Genomic DNA, 13,801 nt, shown 5'->3' with positions numbered 1-13,801 from the left:
GGTATATAACTGGCATATAGCGCGTGCAGTGACCGTTGGCTTCAGTTTCGGTTTTATGCATATTGATTTAGCCTACACCCGACAGTTACCCATCCCGAAAGAGCATAAACTGCAATAACAAGGGAATTGTATTGCGGGGTAGGTTGGGAGGGGCGTTAAGAAATATGTGGGAGGAACATCCAATCAAAAGAATGCTAGCATGGCTAAGTAACTTGTTTTTCAAATGGATTGTGTCCTCCCACGGATTCCTCATTTTATGATAGACTCCCAAAGCAGTGGGAGGGAGTCAGAATGTTCAGTTTCTAATAAGAATTTAGTAGTTCCTCATTAGCCTGTGTCTACAGAATGCAACACTGCCTTCCCAAAACCACGGACCTGGCCCGAGGAAGGGTCCAGACTATAATGCTTGGTGAATGTGTGGACAGAGGACCATGTGGCCGCTGTACAAATATCCTGAATTGGGATTCCCCTCTGTAAGGCAGAGGAAGTAGTCATGCCCCTGGTCGAATAAGCTCCAAGACCCTCGGGCGGATCTTTTCCCACTAATCTGTAGCATTCAGAAATTCATAAAATGATCCGCCTGGATAATGTTTGTTTTGTGATGGCCATACCCAACTTATGGCCCGTGTAACCAATGAAAAGTTGATCATCGCGTCTTTAACTTAGACATCCTGGATAAGTAGAAGCTAAATGCATGTCTAGGGTCAAGCCTGTGTAATCTTTCCTCTTCCATTCCAGCATGCGGTGGAAGATAAAACGACAGTTGTAGGATTTCTTGGAGTTAAATGAAACTCAGACACAGTTTTTGGTAAGAAAGTAGGTTTAACATTAAGGACCACTCTATCCTTAAAGAAGGCTTTGTAAAGAGGCTTGCAGGACAAGGCTTGGAGTTCACTCACCCTACGGGCTGATGTAAGAGCAACCAAAAGGATGGTCTTCAGAGTTAGTAATCTTAGAGGGCAGGAATGAATAGGGTTGAATGGAGCACACATTAGAAATGTCAAAACAAAGTTGAGATCTCAAACCAGGACTTGAAATGGGATTGGAGGAAATACATGTGTCACTCCTTTCAGAAATTGCATACCAGTGGTATTTTGAAGAAAGATACCTCTTCAGATGAGCGCTTAAAAATAGATAGCATTGCTATATACCCTTTAATTGTGCCAACCTAGAGCCCCGGATTAGCTAGGTTTAACAAGAACGATAACACCATAGGTGTGCTGCATGTAAAAGGGTCCACATTCTTATCCCTGCACCAGCTGCACAACTTGTTGCAACAGCAGGGTATAAGGATTTTGTTGCTAGCCTTCTGGCCAAAAGCAAACTCTCCTTTACGTTGTCTGGGTGGTCCCAATCCTTATACCTCAACCTTTCAGAAACCATGCTTGAAGGTTGAGTGTCTTGACCTCTGCATGAAGAACCCGACCATCCTCTCACGAGAGAAAGTCCTCTCTTAGTGGAAGACGTGTTGGAGGGCAGATGGACATGTCCAGAAGGTCCGGGTACCATGTCCTCCTGGCCCAATCCAGAGCAATTAGGATCATGGATTTCCTGAACTTTCTCAACCTCCTGATCACATGAGGAATGATGGAGACTGGAGGGAACGTGTAAAGAAGTGGGAACTCCCAGTCCAGTACAAACACGTCTCCTAGAGCTCCTCTGGGGGAAATTCCCTGGAGCAGTACAGTTTGCACTTCCAGTTGACACTAGTCGTGAACAGATCCACTTGAGGGGTTCCCCAAAGGGTGAAGATCTCTTGAATGACTTCCTCAGCTAGTTCCCAATCGTGGTAGACTGTGGTCTGTCTGCCCAGAGTGTCCGCCGCAGTGTTCTCCTCTCTGGCTAGGTGAACAGCTGATAAAGAGATTCCTTCTTGAATTGCCCAGAACAAGAGCTGCATTGCCTCTCTGCACAGTGGTAGTGACCCTACACCTCCTCTCTTGTTGAGGTAGTACACGGCCACTGTGTTGTGTGTCCTTATCAGGATGTCCTTTCCCCGTACTGAGGGCAGGAAGGACTTCATTTCTAGTTTGATTGCCCACAGCTACAAAATGTTGATGTGTACTTTAGACTCTTATGGAGACAAACAATTGCCGATTGTCAGATCGTTGGCGTGGGTACTGAAGCCAACAGTCGCTGCGCACGCTTTAAACCAGTGATGACGTCGACATCGAGTCAACAGGCATCGACGCGCAGCATGTTCCTGCTGGAATCTTTTTCCAAAGCAGCTAAAGCTGGATATGGAGATATCATAAAATGAGAAATACGCGGATGGACACTATCCATTCAAAGTGCAAATGTTAATTAAAGTTGTATTTTCTTGTTAAATGTGTTTTTTTCCCTTAATATTTTCTCTAGTTTACGATTTCCTTTTTCAAGCGGTTTAGTTTGGGGATGACCCATTTGGCTCGTTTCTTCTTTTGTGAATTTGTTTAGGGTTTATTTGGGTTGATACTGTCCAAGGAGGAAATACTCCAGTTATGAATGTTATGGAGTTTTGCATCTAGCATGGTTCTTATGCAATGTGGGGGAGGGTACATTTGTTTCCTTTAAGTGGTTTTAGTAAAGAAATACATTATATTTCTTTCCAGGGACTGGTCTTTGTTGACAGCTCTTCTAATGGTTCTGCAAGGGGTAGTGTCTCTGTGAATATTGTGAAACATATGGATCAACGCTCTCCCCAGTGAAGGTGTATTGAAGTCCAGGCAGTGATTATATTTTTGTTTCAGAAAGGCCATCCAGAGTGTGACCAGGTGTGTGAGTGGGGCCGTTAACCATTTCTTGATGTGTGATGTGGCAAGATTAGCTCTTGGTACCTTTGTGACAGGGTTGTCTTTTTTTCTATCCAGATGTTCAAATCTCTACATTTATCTAGAAGTTGGTGATATATGACAGTGTGGGAGGTGGGAAGGAGGCCTTTAAACTAAGATATTAAGAGGAAGCATAGTGAAGCAATGGAGCATTTCAGAGCAAGTAACTCATATTCTGGGATGATGTTGATGGAGGAGTTGAGACTATGAAGTAGTATCCATCAACCAGTACTATCCTTCTTCTGTTGTGGCCATTTGCACATATGATCTTGTAGCCTGATTTAGCAACTACACAACCATGCACCCCTTATTATGGTAGGGACTACATGATAATCCAATTAAGAAAAATCTATCGAAACACACAAACATCATTGAAATCTTGTCATCAAATACTTACGGAACAACTATTTCTTCTTTTTTCCCACATTTGGCACAAAGTTCTAATTTACAGGCACATGGCTTACAGATAATGTGATATGCGTCCTTTATAGTCTTCTGTTGGCATTTAACACTGTAAAAAACAAAACATTCAAACAACGTCAGTTTCATAAACAATGTAACTTATCTCATGTTACTATTACAACTTAAATCACAGAAAAGGGAAAAGAAGAATCCTGCCTAGTTGATTCCTTCTCCAATATGTCAAATAGTGATAGATTGAAACAATTGCACCACACACCTTAGAAGATGGAATATCTTATCAGCGTTCGGTTTTATAGCTCATATACAAACACTTTATTTTAGACAATCTGATGGGATTATTTTGCCTATATTTTCCACTGTTCCCTCCCATTTGCACTTTTATGCAATGTACATATTGCTCTGTTGGTAGTTGGGATGGAACACAGATCTCGCAATTCTACTCTTTGTTTCACTAGTGATAAGGGAACGTATGTGTTGGATGTTTACTAGCATTCAATTGTTGCATTTGCCAATTGACTGGGGGAATCACAAGATTTGTAGTGTGAGAAATCGCTTGGACTGCATACTCCTGATCCGTAACAAATCAGGCAAGTCTATTCTTGATGCCCATGATTTAAGTGTGGTAAATGGCAAAACGTCAGGTGGCTGGGCTGCCGGATTAAAGGAGTATTGGCTACATGACTTTCATCTATCCTGCTTGTAAATAGGTGGTCGCTGTAGGGGAGCAGGACAGTGAGGGGAGAGGAGCGGAATTGCCTCAAATAGTGTGAATAGTCTCGTATGGGGCATATAATAAGAGTAGACTACTATATGTTTGAGAAATCTCACTCACCTGGAGACCAATCATGTTCACCCTTGTGATACAACACAGGCACCACTAGAGTTAACTCTGAATCCACGGCATGTGTCTAGTCATCAGCCTCTTGATTCACGAAACCCGAACCGATAGCCCAACATGTGCCCTTTGCCTTGCAATGTCATTCATTGCACATGATCCTGAAACTCAGCCATTCTTTTCTACGCTTCAAAACTCTGCATTATGTGTATCCTGTTTCCAAGACTCTGAAGTTTGACTCCCATCCTCTGCCTCCATGCTAAACATCACTGCCTTTGAATTCTGTGTTACAAGATTTCCAAACAATCTGTCCCCTTTCCGCAGTCTAGTGGTGTCCAGATCATCCACCTTAGTAAGACCGGGCTCTGTGGGGAGTCCAGTAGTAGTGAGGACTAAAGAGGTCACAAACTAAACTCAGGTAGTCATACATATTTTTGTCTTTTCCTGCATATCGACTGCATTCCAAGAAACTGCTGCTCCAGGACGCTTCAGAGCTACACCACATACAAAAAGCACCCAAGGGTGATGCTTGTGCCTGCCATCAATGATTCCAGATAAGTCGCCTTCCGGCACCTTACTCATATTTTCTGGGGTATGCTTGTAAGGTGATGGATAGCGTTTGCGCATTCATTCATTCCTGTGTAGAACTGGCAAGTTCAGCCTGACTGACTGCAAGGCCACTTACCCACCTGAACTGATGGATCTTCTTGTTGCATAAATTCATGACCCAATTAACAGATTCAAATAAAGATGGCTTTGGCCACTCAGAAATCGCTGCTATGCACAGGATGGTCAAGACCCTACAAGATCAGGTTGCCAATTGAAAGGAGGGTTGGTCCATGGCTAGATCCCAATCCTCAACTTCACTAGCGACAGGTTAAACTTCCATGAATTTAGACAGTCCAAACTACACTTTCTCCTGAAACCTTTGCAGTTTCTAAAGAAAATTGGATGGTCATATTCATTTCTGGATGGTGACCCTCTGCCTTGGGCTATGCTCCTGCTAATCTCCGATTATACCATATAATGTGATTACCCATTGTTTAGTGACCTCTTCAAGAACAATTTTGAACAGTGATCCTTGCTTTAATCAATGGAATCAAGATCCTAATCCTAAAAAAAGGCCCAAGGGATTTGCTCACCAACATTGTATATTTACAGAAATGTGTCTTAAAACTCCACTTGTCCAAAGAATCCCAGATCACAGTTATTCAACACAGCTTTGAGGATCACATCCAGGATGCAATAGTGAAGTTTCACCCTACTCTAGATATCACTGGAGACTAGAGAGCTTACTGAAGTGATGCTATGGATCCATCAGCAAATCTAGGACCAAAGGAAAACGGAATGAATCGCACCCTCCTCCCTAGCCACTTCAGTTTGCAGAGCTCTTAAAAATAATGGTTGTCTAAGTGCCGGAAAAAAAAAACATGGAGATCGGGAGACTAGGTCAGCTCTCCCCAGAAAAAAAGAACTAGAAGATGCCTGAAAAAAGTGTGTATGTACTGCGGAAACAAGAGGCATTTCACACTTGCATGCCCTCTTTCTCGTTCGAGAAATGCCAAATCATAGGTAAAGGGAAACTCTCCTACGGGATTAAGAGCAATCCAATATTCCCCCTCTGGGTTTATTCATTCAAAAATGTTGCTTTTACTACTAAACCTAGACCCACGATTGTAGATTCAGACATTTTGCACCTCAAATGCTTTTCTACAGCCTCAATCTCCTATAATCCTTTACTGATGTACCACCCGCCTCCACAGAATATGGAATTTGTCAGCAATTCTTTTGATTTTTTTTTTAGCTCTGCTTCATCCTTGTTGTGCCAAATCAGCTATTTGAGACGATATAAAATATTGGTTGGATTTTCCTGAGCACTCAATCATCATGTTGTAGAGGAGGAGCCAAATACCCCTACTCCAACTGCCCCACCTCTATTACGTATAGAGTGGAAACCAAAGTATGTGACATATGTGGAACAATTGAACCAACAAAGAGCAGAACGTGGACTCTGTGCAGTACCCATAAGACTACCCGTACCCAAGAGAATCTGGGAGGCAAGGTACCCATTGAGAAAACCATACCTGCATGCAAGACAATATGATGGCCATTTGAATGAGATTCCTGAAGAAGCAGAGCAGATGAACGGCAAGAATGAATGGTGACGTCACAAAGGGAGAGATGACACACACAGAAAGATACAGAGCCCAGAGAATGCAGATATTATATAAGGCATCAAGAATGTACCAAGGATAAGTGACATCTTGTGATCAAGTTGAAGAAGCTTATCCCACAGAAACAGATGAAGATATTAATCTAGTTTAAACGTGTACAGATGCAACAGAAACACAAGCAGCAAAGTAATCTTGAATGCTAGCCTCAAATTTTATAGTAAATAGATTGCGGCACGCGCCAATATATATAGGTGCATATGGACAAATAAAAGATGGATGTTTCCACTACGCATTATAAAGCAGTGCTGAACATTAACCCACAGGCCTCACTTCAGTATGTCGCAGTTAAAAGCAAATTAAATTACAAATGAAATCTCAGCAGAAGGAGTTGAATGAGCCAAGAAGCCAAGGTCTTATCAAACAGGAATTGGCTGACATTGGATACAAGTTGTGTGAAAGAACAGAGACTTCTGTTCAGAACACTTGAGCAAAACAAAAGACGTCAGGGGACTAATGAAAAATAATATTAAATACACAAGAAGGTTTGATTTCATGGTGTCCAGTCACGTGGAAGGTGGTCACACCTCCATACGAGGGCAGGCTGTGCCTACACTCCTTAAAAATTCTCAGAGCATAGTACAAATTCAAGGCCAAACTTCAAAGCACTAATTGACACTGGACAATTGAGGTGATGATCGATTGATATATTAATTGGTGGGAAGCAAGTGATAAGATGAGCCCACTTGCACCAGGATGTTCAGTCTGCATGCTGCTAGACATAGGTGGAAAAGTACTGACGGGGGTAGAAGCCAACCAATTATAGAGGACCGCGTAATTAAAGGGTCTATAGTTTGTGTAGCCAATGGAACGTTGTGTATTTAGTGACGTTCATAGTGGCCATTTTGAGGGGAGGGCTTAGTTGCCTGCCTGATGTTAAGTACCCCATCACTTTCCTTCACGGTTCTATACTGATATGGAACTTATACTTAGACATTCACCAATAGGTTTTGTAGTTTGCCACGCAGGTAGTGACACAGGTCGACACGTCACCGATGACCAATTTGCCTAATTAACCCTCCGTTTTTTGTAAGGTTCATCGAGTAAGAGGATCGAGCGAATGCAGATGTTCGTTGCACTCCCTGTTTTATATACGTGTTAATAAAATGGACTCCCTTTTGCCAAACTATCCAAGTAATTTGGATTATTGAAGTATGAATAAAATCTGCATCCCCATCCATCTCCAGGGTATTGCTACTCATCTTAAAGGGCTGGGGCGACCCAGTTCACTTGGTAGCAGAGAGAGGGTGGTTTATTAAAAAACCCATCTACATAAGTAAACTTTAGAGTCTCGGTAATATTGCACGACCTTTGCCATTCGGCTGACAGGACGTGAAGCTCCCCGTAGATGGTGGTTAGTGTAATTGTAAAATTCCTTGCAAGGAGGGTGTGACGGGTCCCCTTAGTGTCTATAAGAATCCCCTCCCACGTCTACGAAGAGCGGAATGGAAAACAGTTTGAAGAGGCGGTAACATAGGCGTACGATCCAGAGAGTCCAAAGAAGAAAATATGCGAATGGTGAGTAGAAACTGAGGAGTGTGGCAAATTGATGCATACGTAGTAAAATAAAGGAGAGTAACGGAGGGAGGTGGGATAAACGTAACTCAAAAGTAAGAGTGTAAAAATATATATATATGGGGAATGAGATATTGACTTGAGTGTGGCTGAGCAATATAATAAGTAATATTGTGTGAGAGGCCACGATAAGGGAGTAGTTTCTTACCTGTAACTTCATTTCTCCAGCGTTGGTATCTTTCATGGATTCACATGCTGTGAATATTCCCCGTTGTCCAGCTGGGAACCTTGGTCATTTTTAAAATAGCGTTTTCCCAGGGAAAACTTCGACACTTTAGTGTCCTATCAATGTCTTTTTTGGGTGCTTTAGCCACCACCAATAAGACGTAGGGTATAAATAGCCCCACCTCCGCAGCTTCCCTTCAGATTTTAACCTCCAAAGTAGAGGCAATCCAAGCTAGGTTTGCATGCAGGGGTGGCCGGCGGGCGCATGTGAATCCATGAAAGATACCAACGCTGGAGAAATGGAGTTACAGGTAAGAAACTACTCCCTTCTCCAGCATTGGATCTTTCATGGATTCACATGCTGTGAATAGATTACATAGCAGTATCAATCATGCATGGAGGCGTGCAAATGCAAACCAATAGAGCACAGAATCACATACATAAGACAAGAAAAACCAGCAGTGATAACGGTCAAAGACACCCCGAAGCTGCGGGATTACCTTATTGAAACAGGCGTTGCAGGACTGTATGTCCCACTTGTACATCCTCACCATGCTGTTGTCCCAGACAGTAATGCCGAGTAAAGGTATGCAGCACCGACTAGATGGCCGACTGGCAAATGTCCATCAGTGGAATCTCTGACCATAATGCCGCCGACGAAGCCGTGGACCTCGTTGAGCGTGCCTTAGGACTTCTCTCCAAAGGCTTTCCAGCCTTAATGTGGCAGAATGAGATAGCCGATGACACCCAGCGAGACAGTCCCTGCTTGGAGATTGCCCGTCCTTTGATGGAGGGTCCATAAACTACAAACAGTTGTTTAGAAAGTCTGAACTCCCGAGTACGACTCAGATAAAATTTCAATGCTCCTTTCACATCCAGCGTATGCAACGCTCTCTCTGCCGATGTAGAAGCGGAAGCAAAGAACGATGGTAACACAATCGAAGAAAGTTTATGAAAAGTGGTTGGCACTTTGGGAATAAAGTGCGGGTTAGTGGCCAACACCACCTTGTCCTTGAAGAACCTTAAGCATGGAGAATCCACAACCAGAGCTTGCAACTCAGATATCCTCCTAGCCGAAGTAATGGCAACCAAAAACACCACTTTCTTAAGACACAAACTACAAGGGCGTCGACGACCGACAGACGTTCAAACGGAGGGCTCATCAGACCTGCCAGAACCATATTGAGGCTCCACCCCGGAGGAAACTTCTTGACTGGAGGAAAAGTTCGAAATAACCCCTTCAGAAAATGCTTGATGAGACGATCACTAAACAGAGGCATGGCATGCTGCTTCAGAGTGAATCTAGAAATGGCTGCCAAGTGTACCTTTATGGTGGAGAACGCCAAAACCTTATTCGTCAAATGCAATTAAGTATGGTAGAACTGAAATGTTCAAAAGGGTCCACCCCAGTTTGGCCCTTACACCACACACAAAACCTTTTCCATTTACACGCATAGGAGACATTCGTGGACGGAGCTCTGAGAACCACGGCTGCCTGGCCCAGCCCGGGGCCACCAGAATCACACGGCATGGGTATCTCCGAATCCAGTGGAGTGTCTGTCGAATGAGTGGAAAAGGAAGAAATGCGTAATAAACCGGTCTGTCGACAGGAACGAGAACGCATCCCCTAGAGACTCGGGCTGAGCCCACCTGCTGGCAAACTCCTTGCACTTCTTGTTCTCCCGCGTTGCGAAGAGATCCAATGATGGACAACCCCATTTCCGGAAGATCATGGACACCTGTTGTTCCTTCAGCTGCCATTCGTGAAGCTGGCTCACCTCCCTGCTGAGCGAGTCCGCCTGCACATTCATCACTCCCGGCAGGTGAAACGCTACAATACTGATGTCGTGCAACAGGGCCCAATGCCAAAGTTCTTGAGCTTCTTTCAAAGCACTCTGGAATGTGTGCCCTCCTGTTTCCTGAGGTAAACCATTGTGGTGGTATTGTCTGTCAACACCCTCACCACAGAGCCGCGTATGCGCAGCAGAAACGATTTCAGGGCCCAATGTACTGCTCTCAGTTCGAGGACAGTGATGTGAAACCATGACTCCACCTGAGACCATAGACCCTGGACGTGGGAGCCCTCGAGATGCGCCCCCCACCCTGTTTGGGAGGCATCTGTCACAATTGTAACCTGAAACTCCGGCTCCAGCAATGACATGCCCTGACCCAGATTGTCCAAGCACTGCCACCATCGAAGAGCTTCCACTAAGTCACCATCGACCACCACCTTGTCGGACCACGATCTGCGACTCTGAGCCCACCGGTCGGCAAGGAACTCCTGCACCGGCCTCATGAAGAGACGGCAGTTCTTCACCAATGGAATGCAGGACGCCATGGCTCCCAGCAGTGACATGTATGTCCTGACCGACATCCTTGTACCGATCTTCCACTCTACCACTTTTTGCCTGAGCTTCCGAACTCTCTCGACCGAGGGCCTCACCAGGCCTAGTTGAGTCTGAAATTCTGCCCCCAGAAACACCAAGTCCTTGGAGGGAGATAGAAAGGACTTCTCGAAGTTGACGGCGAAGCCTAGTCGTTGCAACAGCTGCATGGTAGCATCAAGACTTGCCTGCGTCACTCCCGGCGACGAGCCCCGTACCAGCCAGTCATCCAGGTAAGGGTAGACTTGATGACCTTCTTGTTGGAGCCACGCCACCACCGGTGCCAAGCTTTTCGGAAATATCCTGGGGACGATTTTAAACCGAAAGGAAGCACTCGAAACTGGTAATGATCTTGACCTACTACAAACCGCAGGAAATTGCAGTGTCATCGACGCATGCAGATGTGGAAATATGCGTCCTGTAAATCCAACGAGGTCAGAAATTCACCCGGCTGTACCGACAGAATGACTTCCTGAAGTGTGAGCATCTTGAACTTCAGGCGTTGCAGAGTCTTGTTCAATGCCCAAAGGTCCAGAATGGGTCACCACTTGCCGTTGGGTTTCTTCACCACAAAGTAACAGGAGTAAACCCCCCGGCCTTTTTCGGCCACTGGAACCAATTCTATAGCCCCTTTCTGTAGCATAGGTACAACCTCCTGCTGTAAGATGTGAAGATGAGGTTGCACAGTATACACTGGAGGGACATCTCAGTCCAGTTTTCAGTGTTGGGGAGGCTGAGCAGGCTGGGCATGACAGCCAGGTTCCCAGCACATTCACAGGTGCAACGGCAGGGCCGCAGCGGGCTGACCAGCTCACTGCACTTGTTTGTGAGTTTGTACAGGACAACCGTCAGGCCAGAGAGGAGTTGTGTACAGAGTTAGCTGGACTAGGCCAGTCCATTACGGACAACACTGCCACCCTGGTGAGATCTTTCACAGACAACACCAGTCACCTCTGCGAGGAGGTCTCGGCCCTCCGGCATGTGTTACGGCGCATAGCGGATGCCATGGAGGCAGGGCATGCCGCCACACTACCTCAGCAGGCGAACACACCATTGTCCTGCAGTTCCACACAAACGAGCCTGCTCCGCAGGTCGGTCCGTACACAGCGTCGACCAGACATGCCGCCCCCTGGGACACAGCGTCGACCAGACATGCCGCCCTCTGGGTCAGGGAGTGCCGAGTAATAGTTATGGCAGCCTCATATAGGCTTCGGGGACTCAATGGGACTTGTATGGGGGGGGGTGAGGGTGTGTGGGGGAGTTGTGGGGATAGGGGGAGGGAGGTGAGGGTGTGTGGGGGATTTGTGGGGGGAGGGGTTGAGGGTGTGTGGGGGAGTTGTGGGGGGAGGGGGAGAGGGGTGAGGGTGGTGGAGGGTTTTGTCACTTACGTTTATATTGTTACATTCAATACACCGGTTGTGGGCAAAAGAAGACCTGAGTGGACATCCATCATTGAGCATGTGTCATTTATTCATTTACAGTGGATAGTGTAAATGTACCCCCACACCCAGTGCCCCCTCTGTCCAACCATCATGTCATCCTCTGCTGCCATGTGTGTCAGAAATATTGTGCAATCACTGAATGTGCCCTCCTGTGCATCGGCACTGTGATGATGTCCTGCCACATCATCTTCATCATCATCGTATGGTAGCAGTTCGGTGTCGGGGGCAGGGGCACGTTCCGGCGGATTCACATACTGTGCAGCATTACACATGCCATGATGATCTTGGCCACCTTCTCATGCCTGTAGAGGAGTGCCCCACCCGACCGACTGAGGCAGCGAAATCGTGCCTTCAACAGGCCAAAGGTCTGCTCAACGGCCACACGGGTACGGGTATGTGAACGATTGTAATCCTCCTCGTGCCTGTTCTGTGGGTTTCGACAGGGGTGAGGAGCCACGGCTTCAAGGGATAGCCACTATCACCTGCATGAGAGGTAAATAAAGGTAAATGTTAGGCGATTCATGATGGACAGCTGTACTGATCACACATGCCTGCAGGTTATCGTTGCCCATATGCACATGTCCCTGGACGCATTGATGCCATTTTCAGTCCCTCAATGTGTCCTGTAGCATGGACTAATGGTGTGGGTTGCATCGTCAAGTTGATACATGGTGTGCACTGACATCTTGTTGTACATGCATCGTGTATGCATACACAACTGTGTTATTGTGAAATTAGTAAGGTGTTGTGTTCTGTGAGATTTACTTAGGAGGGAGCGTTGGCACTAGTCTGTGCAATATTGAGCAATCAGCGCTGATCATTCACATGGTGACATGCAGCACTCCTGTGAGTGTGCCGGCCCTGTGCAGACAGTGGATTCCTTAGTAGGTTCAGTCTGATGCACTCTCAGGGATGCTTGTCCTGTGTGGTGATATGCTGGAGTCAGCAACATGGTGCAGGAATGCCGTTACGGAGGGTGAAGGTCGCTGATGAGTGGTGCACGTGTTGTGGGATTCCTGTTAGTCATGTAGTGATAGGTGTTGACCTTACTTCATTCATATGGGATTTGGGTGTCATGTACGGTTTGTGATGGTTTGGGGCACAGTGTTCGGTGATGTGCACATCGTGAAGTGACATCAACATTGGCAGCATGGTGGTGTGTGCATCTATCCCCCAATTTCAATGCCATGTGCCAGTCCTGCTACTTACCAAGCAGCCAGGCACGTCGTCCAGCATGTCGCTCCATGAAGCATGGTGGCGTGGAGTTCCGCAGGACCAAAGAGTCATGAGTTGATCCTGGATATCGGGCACAACAATGTGTGATGATCTTGCTGGCGTCGCATACCATCTGCACATTGATGGAGTGGTATTGCTTGCAGTTGCGGTACACCACCTCCATGGCATGCGGGAACACCAACTCCACGTGGGTGCAGTCGAGGGCACCTACACAATTTGGCATGCCTGCCAGTGCATGGGAGGCAACTTTTGTATCAAATATCTCCTGGGGAGTCCGTGGTAGGGCTATGTAGTCCCTTGTGTGCTTGAGGAGGGTATCCAGCACTTGGTTCAGAATCCGGGAAAAAAAGGGTTCTGATATGCCATGCATGTGCCCATTTGTGTGCTGGTAGGTGCCTGTGGAAAGGAAGTGGAGCACAGACACTACCTTCAGTAGAGGGGGGATGGCGGTGCGTATTTCAATGAGCCTAACTATGTCATCGTGCATCAGGTCCACTATACCCGGTCCAGACGGTACAGGGTGTGGATCTGCTCAGGGGTTAGGTTGAAAGGACTGGCTCTGATGCAAGGGATTGGGGGCTGCCGGCGTGGTAACGGAGGCTGCACTGGTGGGGCATGCTGGGCCTGTCTCACCCTCCTCCTCCTCCTGCGTCTCCTCTGTGGTGGCGCCTATTGTTGATGCTGTGGCAATGCAAGCAAG

General features: G+C 46.4%; 1 protein-coding gene across 2 annotated transcripts in view; it reads right to left on the bottom strand.

Moving 5' to 3' along the window:
* The window catches only part of C6PH9orf85 (chromosome 6p C9orf85 homolog), a 648,496-nt gene that overhangs the window by 81,417 nt on the left and 553,278 nt on the right, over positions 1-13,801 (bottom strand). For both annotated transcript variants that reach the window (XM_069625805.1, XM_069625804.1), the window contains exon 3: positions 3,208-3,321. In XM_069625805.1, the coding sequence (XP_069481906.1) occupies positions 3,208-3,321 (114 nt within the window). The remainder of the gene's footprint in view (positions 1-3,207; positions 3,322-13,801) is intronic.

The sequence above is a fragment of the Ambystoma mexicanum genome, chromosome 6p (genome assembly GCF_040938575.1).
Source record: "Ambystoma mexicanum isolate Mex_15411 chromosome 6p, UKY_AmexF1_1, whole genome shotgun sequence".
In the NCBI taxonomy this organism is placed as follows: Eukaryota; Metazoa; Chordata; class Amphibia; order Caudata; family Ambystomatidae; genus Ambystoma; species Ambystoma mexicanum.
This window is presented reverse-complemented; position numbering and strand designations above follow the sequence as displayed.